Source organism: Macrobrachium rosenbergii, chromosome 25 (assembly GCF_040412425.1).
Source record: "Macrobrachium rosenbergii isolate ZJJX-2024 chromosome 25, ASM4041242v1, whole genome shotgun sequence".
NCBI lineage: Eukaryota > Metazoa > Arthropoda > Malacostraca > Decapoda > Palaemonidae > Macrobrachium > Macrobrachium rosenbergii.
Window position 1 is genome coordinate 23,593,643 of NC_089765.1, and position 16,088 is coordinate 23,609,730.

Below are 16,088 nucleotides of genomic sequence, written 5' to 3' on the forward strand. Positions count from 1 at the left end.
ATCTTGCAGATCAAACGTGACCTCATCAAGCGAAAACGTTGCAGAGTCCCACAAACGTTCTTTGAGGGAGTCACGGTTCTCGTTTTGCCTGCCTGAAGCCAGAAGCCTCATGGAGGGAGGGGTGGAAGAGTTGTGGTTGGGGGAGAAGGAGGAGGAGGGGGATTAAGGATTAGTGGTCAGCTGTAGGAGACACTCAATGGGGAAGGGGTAGGGAGTGGAGTAGGAGGAGGAGGAGGAGGGAGTAGAGGAGAGAGAGAGGGTTGGCACTATCCATGCATGCTTGTATTGATCTGCTAAATCCATGGTGATGTCTAGTAAACAGAGAAGCGAGCCATCTGGACCTTACAACTCGTATGTGGAACTGTGCTCTGCCAGACTTGTTTTATCGATTTCACTCGAACAGCCGCTGGCCAGCTGTTTTTCGCTCTCGCATAGCATTACTTAGCGAGACTTAATGATAAGTGGATCCCGCTGGATCTAGTGTGAGTGCAACAGACGGATCCAGCAGACGGTAAAATCCAGGAGTGATGGAACGGGCTGAAAGTGTGATTAAGGGGAAGGCCGAATCGTGACGAAACGCAGACCAGCTGCAGTTCGTCAGAGCGCTGGCGATTCTTTGCTTGCTTCGAGTCAATTTCCCGTCATGCCTCGTTCCGTGAGCGTTGCCTGTTTTGTCGTTATTCTGAATACCCGAGGCCAGTGAGTGAGTAAGGGATGGGTATTAATATACGCGAGGGAGATCTGACGGTCATCGTAAAAACTGAGCGTTACAAATGAGGGAAGATTATAATGAAGCGATAAATGGAGTGAGTGTTCTACGTTGGGCCGTGTAAAATGTGTCATTCATAAATCTCGTGTAATCTATTCCATACGAAGTAAATAACATCTCATTTAGAGCGTATTTTGTGTTATACGTTGTTCAAATATAGAAAAATTACATCTTTAATCCACGTACGAAAATGAGAATGGTGCGTAGGATTAACGAAAATCGATGTAACCCACTTTGTTAAGATATACCTAGTGAAGAGTTATAAAGGAAATGCAATATGCCTTTATGAACAATTACGAGGATACGGCGAAAGAAGAAGCATATCCGAAGCTATAAGGAGTACATCGTATTAGCACAATAGCAGGTATGTTCAAAATCACGCGGAATGGAAAGTAAAATGGGTATCTTCATGAGGGGTTGTAAAAAGCTGACTATTCTAAGAAAAGTGTTCTAAAGAATACGCAAGGACAAGAAGTTGCCAGTTAGTATCCCGGGAAGGAGAAGAACTAAAAGCCTGCGCTTGATTTTGAAATTCAAGTTACGAAAGTGTTCACAGTAGATATAAAGGTAAGGTTATACAAAAAAGGTCATTGTTGCCTAGCACATGCATGTTAAAATGTGAGTAAAAACATCAAAAGTGAAGCGAAGCTGCAGTATTGCATTTGACATAAGCTGACAGATGATTCTGCAGTTACAGCGTTGAACGCAGCGGGAATCAAAGTTAGGTAATGTCATAATATTATCGTAATTTAGTAGACAGTTAACTGGGTGTTTATGAGAATATTTGTAATGAAATGAATATCTTTTACCTGGTAAAGATGTGTGAATTCGTGACTCTTGAGGCCCCTTAAAACACAGCTTGTATAAACAATTACAGGATAAAAATACGTGAGAGAATAATGCATTATTTAATGGAATCGTCGAACCAACCCTCCTTTAGGGAAGTGAAGTGCGGACGTCAAGTGCGAATGAAAGAAAGAGACTGGAAGCTGCAGAGATGAATTGTTGATCTTGTGTAAGTGCTAAGAAGAACTGAAATGTCAGGAAACATGGAGATACACAAAAGAAAATAAAAAAGTCAGCATAGTTCGAAGGGGAGGGATCAGTGTTAGAGGTGGTTCATTTAAATGCAGAGAATGAAGGATAACGGGTAAGTAAAAAGAGTGAGCAATTCAGGATTACTGGGAGGTATAAGAGATAGGCCTACAAAGCTGGTAAAAAAAAAGGAAGTTGGTAAGGAAAGTACTGGCATCAAGCAGCGACAGATTGCATGCAGTATAAAGCAGGATGGCGCCTCGTGGGGGCTATTGAGTTTTCCCTGTCGGTTTAGGAAGCGTATAATGTTTTGGAAGTTTTCAGTGTTGATGTTTTATTCCCGATTCAACAGGAAAAGTATCAGTTTGCCAATGAGCGGTATCTTATCTTTTCTAGTGAGCCATTTCTATTGGAGGAAAAGGTTTAACGTTTATGTGTGTATATATATATATGTGTGTGTGTGTGTATGTATAAATATACATGTGCATTTATATATATAATATATATATACATATAAATACATATATACATATCGAATTAACGAAAACCTATCAACATCCTACGATACATCCTTCAGCATAAAAAGAATTCAAGAAATAGGTGAATTGTATCAGAGAGAACAGCATTGCAGGACACTACTACAAATTCTGTAGAGTCATAAACATATAGCTAAATAAATTAAGAAATAAATAAGGAGCTACTAAGAAATAAATGTTAGGAAAGAATAAAATAACTTTTGTCTCTGTCGAGTAGAATTAGGCCTCACATGAACTTGAGAACACCAACCTCCATAAAAACACATTAATTGCTCGGGCGATCATTGTCCCTGTTTTCAGTAATTTCTTACCCTTATACTGGTCCGCTGGTATAGTGGTTAGTGTCGTGGCATGCCACTCAGATGTTGCTCTGTATCATGATCAGTTACTGCTGCAGTGGGGGGGTCTGCGGTGGGAGGCTGAAACCAACATGTTCTTTGGAAGCTTGTTGCAGGTGAATAGGTTTCATCTACTTAAATAATAATAATAATAATAAATAATAATAATAATAATAATAATAATAATAATAATAATAATTCTTCCTTACATCACAGTCATGAAGAGTTCTCTGTATTCTGTTCAGTATATGCGTTACTAGGAAGTGCTTTTTAACTGTATTTCCTACAGTATATCGAACTAACTATTTACAACCTGTAATCCTTTTCTTCAAAAGATATCTCGAAGGTTATTGGTTCTGGGAAAGTTGAAAACCAATTTGTCGTTTGTCAGTGGCAACGATTCCATCACATGACCTACTGCCGTCTGAAGTCTCAGAAAGTTGGACCTTTGATGAATTCACGCCCTTTGACACAAGCACACACGCACATACACACACACACACACACACACACACACACACATATATATATATATATATATATATATATATATATATATATATATATATATATATATATATATATATATATACATATATATAAATATATATATAAATATATATATATATATTTATTTATATATATATATATGTGTGTGTGTGTGTGTATGTACTATATACACCTTAGAAAAAATTATGTTCATCACATGCACCTCTATAGCATGTAAGCCTGAAGGTCCTTTATAGAATTGTACCTTTTTGTTTTATTTAATCCAAGATCCTTGATTAATCATTTGAAATAATTCGCGATTTATGTATAGTATCAAAATCATTCAGATTATATCCAAATGGCCTATAATCAATCCCTCATTGTTGAAAAACACTTTTTAGCCTTAATTCAATTTACCTCACAGTCTTCCAAGTTGAAGTATTCATTTAGACTCTTACACCTAGCACCCACGAATTTTCACGTTGAAGCTGGTATGCGTCATCCATGCATGCATTTCTAGGAATCATAAATTTTAGTCGAGAAAACCGAATCAATACTGAACTAGACAGATGATGTGAGACTTTGATCGAAGGGCGGGCGCCAGCTGGTCGCGGAAATCTAATATGGAAACCAGATGGCGAGCGACGATGATTTGAAAAAAAAAAAGGTGTGAATTCAACTATTTTATTATAAACTCTATTTCTGTAGGAGCCTCTTTTAATCTTGCTTCTCAAATTATATTTTGACACCTAACGAGAATGTATACAAAGTTTTTACAAACTTGTGTCTGTATATACTTCGTATGATTGTTGGTAATCTTTGCTTGTGAACATATAAATGTGTGAGTGTGTTTCTGTGTGTGAGAGAAAGAGAGATAGAGAGAGAGAGAGAGGCTATCTTTGTAAGTACGGATATCTCACCTACAGACAGAAATAAATACATCAAAATGCACTTGCTTATAAATATATATCTTACATATAAACTGCATCTACATATCAATATGTAACAGATTTTACATAGGCAAGTGAATGAGTTTTTCACAAACACCTGATTAAAATAATGCTCACACACCCACACAAGAAACTCATCGAAACAGCTGCAATATTTTATTCTTTAATTCGCATTCAGCATCCACACTTTACTTCCATAAAGGAGTGTTGGCTATTCAACAACATCTTACAATCCAAATTTTATTTCCGTATTAATATTTTTGTACATTTTTGCCACGGGTACAGTGGGTAGTATGCATGTATGCATGAATAGGTGTGTGTCACGTGTGTATGCACACGTGTTTGAGCTGGTGGGTTTGCGTGTGTGTGTGTGTGTATGTGTTGGCAAACTACTAGTTTCTCCAAATAATGAGAAAGATCAAATACGGATAAATTATAAAACTCACTGGGCTGTTAATCTGACCCGAGGTCGTGGTTTCATATGAATTGAGAAGAAATCGAGGAGAAATATAGAGTATTTTATTTCTTAAGGGGAAAAAACATGCTTTTGAATTCAGCGCTAATGAGGAATTGCCCAGTATGCTAAAAAGACGAACCGGCACAAACGGATATGTAAGTACCAATTAACTTTAATGAGAAGTATTAGAATTTTTATATAATTATGGTTATTTCAGACCACCCTGTGACAAGAGGGGACGTTTTCCTGCAATTATTTTTTTTTTTTTTTCAGGAAAATTAAAAGTCCTTTTCAATGGTGGAGTGACCTTGGAAATGGCGTATATGCTTCTGCAATTAGTCTTAAATACTTCAATTCTGAGACTGATTTTGAGGACACTTGAGTAATTTTCAAGCTGTTTAAGACTTCGTTAAAATAAAGTAATCAGATTATATACATACGAAGGGTACTTGATCTTTTCTTGAATGCTTTAGAGGAGAGTCAGTATAGAGCTTAGATTTCTCCAGAACTTGAACTGAGCAATAAATCGGTATGCAACAGAATAGAAATAAAAGTCAGCAAAATTTAATGCCTAAAATAATCAGCAAAATTGATATCGAAAGTGGCTGACTGATTTAAATTATAGCTTATTTCTCCCATATCTGTGGAAAGTTGTTGTTCAGAACCAAGATGCTAATAAATCGATCTTATTTTCCAGGAAGATGAGTGAAACGAAAGAGGACATAGAAAACGGGAACACCAAAGAAGCTATCGAAGCCCAGGCCCAGCTGAATGGAGATGCCCGCGAAGCTCACGCAGAAAAACAAGAAGAAGAAGAAGAAAAGAAGGACGAGGGAAAACCACCAGCAGTGGAGGGGGGAGGTGGAGGTGCAGGGGGATTACTATCAGTAGCAGGAGCAGGAGTGGCAGGAAGAGAAAGGCAGGAGGATAAAGATGAGGAGAGTAATAAGAAGGTCGGGGAAAAGGAGAAAGGCGCAATCAGGAGAATAACGAGCTTCAAGCTCTCGAAGAGAGACGAGGCCTGGAGGAAGAAGAAGCGAGCCCAGCTGAGGCTGGACATCCCGAGTGCCCAGAGAGAGATTCCAGTTCTCTCGGTGATTCCAGCGACTGGGAGCGCCAGTCGCTACAGCCACTACAGCTTGGATTGCACTGAAAATAGCACTTCCAGCACGACAAACAGTTGCTTCCAGTGCCTCTTCACTGCCAAGCTAGTCTGGACTCTACTTTTGACGGTTCTAGATCACATTACGGACGCCATGGCCATAGAGAGATTTTTCCGGACGGGCCATATGCTGTTTTTCGTTCTAAGCTTGGTATTCTATTTGGTGCCCATCCTCATTCTCTGTACATATGCGACTAATAAGTGAGTACCTATTACAGTAACTTGAAAGTAATTTTAAGAAACAATATCCACTATGGGTCCTCTCCAACAAAGGCATTTGTACTTCGTAGTATATTTTTTTTTTGTAGTATCTCTATACGCCCGTAGCTCGCGACAAATAAATAATGAAATATACAGAATCTTACTCAGAGTTACACAAGTAAATACTCGCAAGTTTCTTGGTTTCTTCTTTTGAACTTTGATTTTACAGTTATCCATTGAATTTACCTAAACAGAACTGAATAATAAATCTTGTGATTAGAATACCGTTGTCCTTTATGGTATGTATTTGATGATTACTTTACAACTAAGCCTGTTGCTGATATCCACATATATATAATTTACATATGTCTATGTAGGTGCTTAGATGATATACTGTATGTATATGTGTGTATATATTATATATTATATTTATATATATATATATATATATATATATATATATATATATATATATGTATATATTATATATATATATATATATATATATATATATATATATATATATATATATATATATATATATATATATATATATATGTATATATATATACGTGGGATCATCTATATTATATTTCCTCTAAAACCTGAACTAAAATCCTGGAAATTTATATTCCAGGCTTAAAAGGAAATTGCAGTGGTCTTGGCTAGATTGTGTGCTGAATTTCTTTATCGCTCCGTACTGGCTGTAAGTGAAATGAGATTTAGTTTATCTCTCTCTCTCTCTCTCTCTCTCTCTCTCTCTCTCTCTCTCTCTCTCTCTCTCTCTCTCTCTCTCTCAGTCTGAAATATTCAGATACCTCTCCCCGGCTGGGTCATTCAATCTTTTTTGTCACAGTTTTTTTTTGTCATGTTATTAATAATAAGAAGCACAGCAAATTTCCATTAATAGATTTTATAAATATAAAATACTTCCAATATGTGTACATGTCTAAATTTTAATTTTCTTTGGAGATAACACCATCATACAAGATTTTTTCTAGTGACTTCATTTAGGAAATAAGCGTAATTATGTAAAGGAAATGAATTATACCTTTAATATTCTAATGCTGTTTTCTAACTGGATTTAGCTTTCTGCTAAATTTTTAATTTTACTGATGAAAGCTTTTAAATTCTGTATATGCAGAATTGAATACGTCTTATAACTAATTCATTCATGAGAAAATAAACATCCCCATCTGCCATCTCATCAATAAAGCCCATTAATAATATTCATATCAGTATACAAACTATTTTCGAGTGTAAGTGTTGATATTCCCTGCCTTGAAATTCATCAGTCTATTGTATCACAAAATTCAAATCAAGTAGGTTAATTGAAAATGTATGTTAGATTCCTTATCTCCAAAACGTATTATCAGATTATATTACCAACGTATAGAAAATAAGATATTTAAATAGACAACCCCTAGCTCTTCTGGTAACCCGATTGTAATCAAACAGAAGTTTTAATTCGTATGAAATCTAGGAAAATTTTTTTTAAAAATTGAATTATCGTCGTTCAGATCGAGTGAAGTCGTTTTTTAAATTATTGTAGTTATCACAAAGAGCAATCTGAAAATCATCAGTATTGAGAAAATAGTTACATACATGACAGTTAATATTTAGTCAGAAAGTCGTCTTGAAAATTGCAGTTTAATTCCCGTAGGTTATCTCTGAAACAAACACCAAAAAATGGATTGACACAACACAACATTCATATGGATTTAATTCCGTTGTATCGCACAGCAAATCTAGATGAACTTCATCAGTAAAATGAAGAGAAACTAAATACACAAACCCGCCCGAAATTTCGCGAAACGAGAAGTAATGATTCTCAGTTACCCTAAGAAGCAGTAGTAGGGGTTTTAACCTCACATCCCTCTTGAATCCCTTCCAGAATAATCGTGAACATCACGAATTCGCTGAAGAATGGCCGCCACCAGACACGCTACGAGCCGGACGAAGCTGATGTCTCCACTAAGGACGAAATTCTCAGGGACGGGAAGGCGCTGGCGACCTTACATACGTTGGAAGGGGTTCTCGAAGCGACGCCTCAGGTTTACATTCAAATTGCAGCGTATATGACGCTCCCGATTACAAGTATGTTGTTTTTATTATTATTATTATTATTATTATTATTATTATTATTATTATTATTATTATTATTATTATTAGTAGTAAAAAGTAGAAGTAGGAGTAGTTCGATACCGAGTAACTATTTATCCTATCTTAGACGTATAAACAAATTCTCTCTCTCTCTCTCTCTCTCTCTCTCTCTCTCTCTCTCTCTCTCTCTCTCTCTCTCTCTCTCTCTCTGCATTATGATGCTTTGCGAACTGTTCATCTTGCAAGCATTATTTTTCATGTTTGAAATACTGATAAGTGTTTTACTTTCGATCATTACATATGCTTGTTTCTGTAACTGTACTCGGATTCATTAATTGTAGTTCATACATACATACATATGCATGTATGTATGTATGTGTATATGTATATATATATACATACATATATATTTGTGTATGTGTATATGTATGTGTATATGTATGTATGTATTTATTTATGAATGTATGTATATATAAGGCAAACCAATGAAATGTCTTAAAGCGCATGACGTACAATGAGACATTTTCTGGTCTCTCATTGAAACACTCATTTAATCTGTACGTGCGTCCATATATATTTATGAGTGCCCGGACGCATAAGGTATTCACAAGCGGTGTTCCTAATTCATGCATGAGCTGTGAATGCTGCAGCTAATCTGCATGACATCAAATTTGCATCAGCCACAACACGTATGTCGCGTTTCCTTTTAAAAGTTAACTGGTTCATTTCGAAAATGACCCTAAGTGTCATGCTGTAGCTTGGGGAGGATTAATTAAAAATGCTTATATGTTAGTTAGTTAGAACTGACTTGGGATCTGAGGCAGTTGTCTGCATAAAACTGCAGTTTTGTCCGTCCGTAAAATTAATATATATATATATATATATATATATATATATATATATATATATATATATATATATATATATATGTATATGTATATGTATATATGTGTATAATATGTATATAGACACTTATATATATACATATGTATCGATAGATAGATAGATAGATAGATATAAATAATATATAAATATATATATACATATATACATGTATATATACAGTATATTTATACTATATTTAAATTTTTACACACACACACACACACACATATATATATATATATATATATATATATATATATATATATATATATATATATATATATATATATATATATATATGTATGTATGTATGTATGTATGTATGTATGTATGTATGTATGTATGTATGTATGTAAGTATATACGTATAGCTTGTGTCTAAAATCTCTAGGTCAAGATTTTCAACTTTTCCAGAAATAATTTCTTTCTAATCCCAATATAAAAGAAGGTAGTTAAACTTAATGGTATCATCATGATACACTTATCTTAAAATCTTAAAAGAAATTACTAATACTATAGTTTCGTGGCCTGTGAGTATAAATTTCCAACCCAGACATATATACGACACAGATCGACATAGCAGTGAGGTTCACTCTTTGGTTCTTAGGTTCTGCTCCCATGGTCTTTTTAGTAGTAATGCTAATTGCCTTAAAAAATAGTAGTAGTATTAATAGTAGTAACACCAGTTGTAGCAATAGTAGTAGTAGTAGTAGGAGGAGGAGGAGGAGGAGGACGGGGGGGGGAGAAGTAATTATAGCAGAAGTGGTGAGAAAAATATCATTGATAATTAAAAATAAATAACAGTTGTGTGCATAATACAATGCAGAACAATGAGCCTACTTTTCCATACAAAAGTATACCTTGAAGACTAGTTGCCGTAGGACCAATATTTGAATTATTGCCGGATTTGTGATGCATCTATAAATATGCAAGAGGTAAAAGAGCTGATGAATGTGAAAGGATATATCAGTGGTCTGAGATGGTTCAATCATGAAAGGAGATTGGGAGATTATTGATAGGTGAAAGCAGAACACAATGCGGAGGTGTAATGAATCAGCTGAGCGAAAGAAATGGTGATAAATCAGCTGTTCATGTTATTTGAATGAATTGGACGTACCCAAGTTATTACTTAATCAACGGTAAAATTGCAATTCGCATACGTTATGAAACAATCAGTATTGCAAAGGTTTTATTTTTTATTAAAAAAAGAAAGTACTTCATAACGTCACGGATTCAGATGAGTAGACATCTGCATTTTGCAATGACTCGAAAGCTTTTAAATCACCAAACTCTCAAACCCCTCGATAGCAATCAGGATATCAAAAAATTAATTGCTTGCGTTAATGGCCCTTTAAGATGATTGTATCTTCCTCTTGTGGTTATTGGTTGCATTGTACTTCGAAAAAATAATACAGCAAAAAGATGGCAATCATATACTTGTTTATTCACTTTCTTCTTCAGACATTGGTTTATGATTCGTTATACTTTCTTGTTTAGGGTAAACAGTTCATTAGTCGAAATATAAAGAACATATATAAAGGTAAATATAAATGAAACATGCAAAATCTCTCAAAATAATCCAAATATTGCAGGTGAGTGTCGTAGACTGGTAAACAGGCATCTTTAGCTATGGGTATACAAATACTTCGAAAACTTAAAAAATCTTTTATGTTGATGTTCTTGTAAACAGACTCGTGTTCATATGCAAATTGAGATTGTTGTTTGTAAATTCAGTGTATATTATTAATAAAAAAAATCATAATCATCCACTCTCCTTCTAACCTATAGTGCAGGGGTTCTAAACCTTTCGATGATTCCAGACTCCCAATGGATTGTCCAATATGGTCCCATACCCGCTTCACTTGACTGTCGAAATAATTATCTCCAATCCTATTATTTGCCAGTACCCAGAGATCGAGTCCCATACCCCCAGCATTTGGTTCCCATACTCCCAAGGGGTATGGATACCCCCGGTTAAGAACCCCTGCTATAGTGTGTCATTCTGTTATCAGAAAAGTTGCTATTTTTGCTGGTTCGACTTTCTGGGTCACCTTCAGATGAAACTGGGAAGGGAACGACATGACCATCGTTTCGCATCCTCAGCTAATTTGCTTATAACACTTAACGCTGTGTTTTTCTTAGCACAGTTGTTTTGTTCTGTTGTTCAGACCAGTTGCGGTGATGTTTAAATAGATATAAATGATAGTATTAACGCTTTACTTTACGCCAGCACACACACGTATACATGCATATATTCTTGTATGTACACACGTACATATATATATATATATATATATATATATATATATATATATATATATATATATATATATATATATATATATATATATATGTGTGTGTGTGTGTGTGTGTGTGTGTGTGTGTGTGTGTGTGTGTGTGTGTGTGTGCATATACATATATATAGTAATATATGTTCGTGTGTGAAGGCATGTCTGTACACAATGCCATAATTATACGCTGAAGATAAATTCGTGCATGTATTCATATATTTTTACTAACACGACGTTATTGAATTTATGCTTGCCTGTTTATATTTCTTTTTTTTCTAGATATCAGTCGTAGATTAACTGTCATTATATATTTTCAGAATTCTTATTACATAAATTTCCAAAGTATAACTACTTACGGTACATTGTAAACGCCCCAATAAGGTACAGCATATGTGATCATTTCATTTAAATGTCTTCAAATGTTTCTTAGTCCTTTAAATTATGAACTTTCGTTCACAAATTTTGATCTGTGTAAGATTGGAACTGATCTGAATTAGAATGAATGCTTTCATAAATTAGAACCCATCAATCATCTTTGTCTGATAAGCTCCAGCTTTTTGTTTTTTTTATATTTTTTTTGTTTGTACTTTCGCCAACAGAATGATAAAGACCCATCCCACTTGAGAACTGGGGATTGGCTCTATGAGAAAGGCTTTGCACATCGCTCTGACCCGTTGCACAAAAAAAAAATGGAATGGACTGCCCCCTCCCCAAAAAATATCCATTTTGTCACTCTCCCTTCGAGGCTTAAGGAGAGGACTACCACTTCCCCACTTCAAACACTTGCTAGAAATGACACTTTGCTCGCTGCACACAGGTAAGGAAGATTTTTTTATTTATCTTTTTTTTCTTTTCTTGCTATTTTGAAATGCATGGACACAAGTCGCTCCGCGTGACCGTCTCAGGAATGGGAGTTCATGAAACCACTTGATATACGCCTTCATGATTTCTGTTTTGCATTTTTGCAGTTGCTTGATCAGTACGTAAGCTAACCACGCAATAAAATCAGCAGTATATATATATATATATATATATATATATATAATAAATATATATATATATATATATAATTTAAATCGTGTATATCACGTTTATAGTTTCATAATCTAAAAAATATCACAGTCAAAACAAAAATGTACGATTACTTCTCATAAGGTACATCAATTTCTCCCAGGCATGTACGATGAAGTGGTAGCCAGACTGCCCCTAACGATCAGTGTCATATCAGTGGCCTGGTCCATCGTGGCCAATTTGGACGTGGGAACAAACAACGTGTTTTGGGGAGGCGTCCATCGATTCTTCGCAGCTTCGGAAGTCGGAGTGGCAATTAGTAAGTCTGCTTAGTGATCTAGTGTTTTCACTCGTCTGTTATCTAGTGTTTTTCATTCCTGCCGGGAAAGAGACCTCGTCCCCAGATGGGGTATTTGCAGAGCAAGAAGATAATCTTTATAGACTCTAAATTATTTAAATGGAATCTTCTCCCATATAGTTAAAACATTTCAGTATTTTAGTCAGTATTATAATAATACCATGTGGAAAGGTCTTTTTTCCAGCTACATTAAAATTGATAAATTAAAGTCACTTCAGGTATGTCAGTGAGATGACAGACAATTTGATTTTCCCGTTAACACAAAATGAGGCAGAGGGGAGACAGTAACTTGTCGGGTTTTTATTATATATATTTAACAAAGATTTCAGAAAAGGGTTATGTAAAAATTCAACGTTCATTATTTGTTATCCTAAATATATGCGAACACCAGTTTACATCTAAGAAATAAACTATTTTTTATTATTAAAGTTTCCTCCAATATATTTTTCTTCAAGTTTATATGAACCTGTTTGTAAATATTTATATGAAACTTGCCTGTACTTCAAAATCAAATGAAACAAACAAAATTACATTTTGAGTAGCTGAGTTCCCTGTACCAATAAATTGAAACCCGATTTTCTCTTTGAACTGTTCAAATATGATATCCAATATACTGACGTCACAATTTAATTAATGTGTTTCTCTCTCTCTCTCTCTCTCTCTCTCTCTCTCTCTCTCTCTCTCTCTCTCTCTCTCTCTCCATTCATCCATCCATTCTTCCATCCCCAACCCCTCCCCACTCCCCAGCTACAAGAGCGATGGTCGCTGGGGGCCTATTCTTCCAACTGTATCCTGGAGTCTGGCAATGGATGTGGCTCCTCCCCATCGCCTTGAGCATCGTGGTCACCTGGTTCGTGATGCCCTTCTCCATCAGCTCCTTCAAGGACCTCCTCATCCCGCTGAAGAAGGCCCTGACGATTCCCGCGGCGGACCTGGAGAGCATCTGCGGCCTCATGCCCTTCCTGGTGGCGTCCCTGTGCCTCCTCCCTTCGACGTACGAGCCGCTGCTGTACTTCGTCGGGTTCGAGTTCCTGGCGGGGCTCTCCTGGTTCTGCTTCACTCTGCCGAAGGAAGGCAGCAACGTGTTCATGGATCGTTGAAGGATGCGTGAGGAATATTCGCCTTAATTATCAGCAGTGCCTCATGTTTGTAACGAAGTTGAAATTTGTGACTGATGGAGACGGTGACATTCTCCTTCTGCCTTTAAAAGAGAACAGCGGCGTGCTGAAGAAATGTTGAAAGATACGGGTAAAATATTCACTTAAGATGGAGCCATTTTCTTTCATCGAAAATAGATTTAAATCGGACAGTTGATGGTTGTGACTAATAAAGGTGATAATAACAACATCATTATGTGTTGAAAGGTGTTACCCATATTGATAACCTGATGTATAGCTAGGTCTCGTTTTTTAATATATTTATATTGATTATTGTGACTGGTAATAATATTGTTAATCGAATTATACTGATCTGTATGACAGGTGCTAATTTTTTATTGATAATAATTATGTTGTATTATAAGAAGGCAGAGAAAGTAATCAGAATAGCAGTGAAGGTCCGTTTGAATATCTGAAGTAAATAAAGAAGTGAAAATCTCGAGAGTAATAATAAGAAGCTCCTGTGCCCAAAAGCTTCTTGTGAAATGGCAAGAATCTCCCTTACTAGTATTTGATGAGTTCCCCAACAGTTCTTAGTCTGGAAAGGGGATTTTACTCAGTTTAGTAAGTGTAGAGAAAACGGAAGGAGGGAAGGCAAGTATATTATGGATTATTGCAAGTACAAGAGGCTCTAGTGAAGTAATATTTCTAGACAGTTATTCATACATTTCCTCATCCAGCAACGGGAAAATGAAGTATCTAGTGAAAGTTGAATTCAGCTCAGCACTGCTCAGTATGACAGATTTTTCATACATAACGCTTACTGAAGAATAATGTCTCCTGGTCGAGCTTAATCCACTTAGCAGTTATTTCTCAAAACGAAGTGATTCCTTGAATAGCGCATCAAAACAATTGCCTTTAACTCTTGGTCTGGTGTTGATAAAGAAAAGTATGAAATAAAAGAAAGCTAATTAGGTTTTTACCAATTGCTCTCTTAGCCATTTGCTCGGAAGGTGGGCCCTAGGAAGACGCTGAATAATAATTAGAAAAAAGTGAACTGAGACATAGGATTTAAATAGTCAACTGTTTTTACTGTAAGCTCCAAGGCACTTTGCTGAACATGAATATTTGTATAGATAAGAAGGGTACAAATTATCCTGCTTACCTCTCAATTTTTTTGCTCTGTAAATGGAACTGAAAACGAGATTCAAGTAATATCAGGAATAAGTAACACATATTACATAAAATAGAATTCCTATGATTTAGCATAATGTTTTCATACATTTGCTTTATATTAATCTTGCATTACATTATAGTTTTGTTCTTTAAAAGTAGAGAATCAGTTCTACAATTGTTGTCAGGGTTCCTATACTTTTAACAGGAAATATCATATTATCCACATAACAGCATTCCATATCATTTTAATCCATATATAATGTTCATAGTAATAAAGGCATAGCTGAGATTTGGAGTCTTGATTATAATTCACCTAATTTTGCTGTAATAAGATTATTTTATATCTAGAAGAGCATGGATTTTCAGAATGGCTCATAAAGCTGTTTTCCAAAGAAAGGCTGTATGCAATAAGAAAATGGACAGCCTTCATTTGACTTAATGAAATGGGAAGATAAAAGTTTGTTTCATATACGGACTATAATAATTTTTTATTACGAAAATACTGTCAGTTATTCAGATGCTGGGAAATGCAAGTCTCTTAACCATGGTGTTCTATATCACCCATGTTTTATTTTAGTCTCCTTCACAGACAGAAGTGTTACAGTAGCATAGGTCGTACTTGAGAAATTTCCGTCCCGCACAATGGTACTGTTGGGTTTCATTATGATAATTCACCAGTAATTATTAATAAAATGATAAAATCATCATTGTCAACTCTTACAAATATCTGCAGACGTTTTAATATGCGAATCTCTAAAACTCAAACTCTGATCATTATAAACTATCACTAATACATTTTGGTATAAATAAATTTAAAAGAAAAATCTTTTCTTTACAGGACATTTGTTTGCATGAAAGCAAGCAGACAATAATTCTCGTGGCAGGTAAACAATTCAAATATTTCTATTCACTTAAAATCATTTTTTAGTTAACTTTGCATACTGTCAAATGCCTGCCTTTGTTAACGTAAATACGACTGAAAAAATTTAAGATAAAAGTAAACATATAAGCTTCCCAGTCGCTTTAGCGCCATCTACTGTTCGCGCGCGTAAATATTTAAGCAAATAAGCTTCCCAGTCGCTTAGCACCATCTATTGTTCGCGCGCGTAAATATTTAAGCAAATAACCTTCCCAGTCGCTTAGCGCCATCTACTGTTCGCGCGCGTAGCCAGGTACGTGACCCATGGACTTTGTTCTTGGTTTTTGCTTTTCCATGTCCGTGGTGAGGGCG

At 35.5% G+C, this 16,088-nt stretch overlaps 1 protein-coding gene across 3 annotated transcripts in view; it reads left to right on the forward strand.

The window, feature by feature from the left end:
- LOC136852451 (uncharacterized) overlaps positions 1–15,146 on the forward strand; it is a 608,387-nt gene extending 593,241 nt beyond the window's left edge. For 2 of the 3 annotated variants that reach the window (XM_067127082.1, XM_067127083.1), the window contains 6 exons: positions 5,272–5,937; positions 6,575–6,643; positions 7,832–8,034; positions 11,815–12,032; positions 12,390–12,545; positions 13,332–15,146. In XM_067127082.1, the coding sequence (XP_066983183.1) occupies positions 5,276–5,937; positions 6,575–6,643; positions 7,832–8,034; positions 11,815–11,819 (939 nt within the window). In that variant the 5' untranslated portion in view covers positions 5,272–5,275 and the 3' untranslated portion in view covers positions 11,820–12,032; positions 12,390–12,545; positions 13,332–15,146. Of the gene's footprint in view, positions 1–129; positions 1,134–5,271; positions 5,938–6,574; positions 6,644–7,831; positions 8,035–11,814; positions 12,033–12,389; positions 12,546–13,331 lie in introns of those variants that run through there. The other variant, XM_067127084.1, reaches the window with a different exon arrangement.
- The last annotated feature ends 942 nt before the right edge of the window (positions 15,147–16,088 follow it).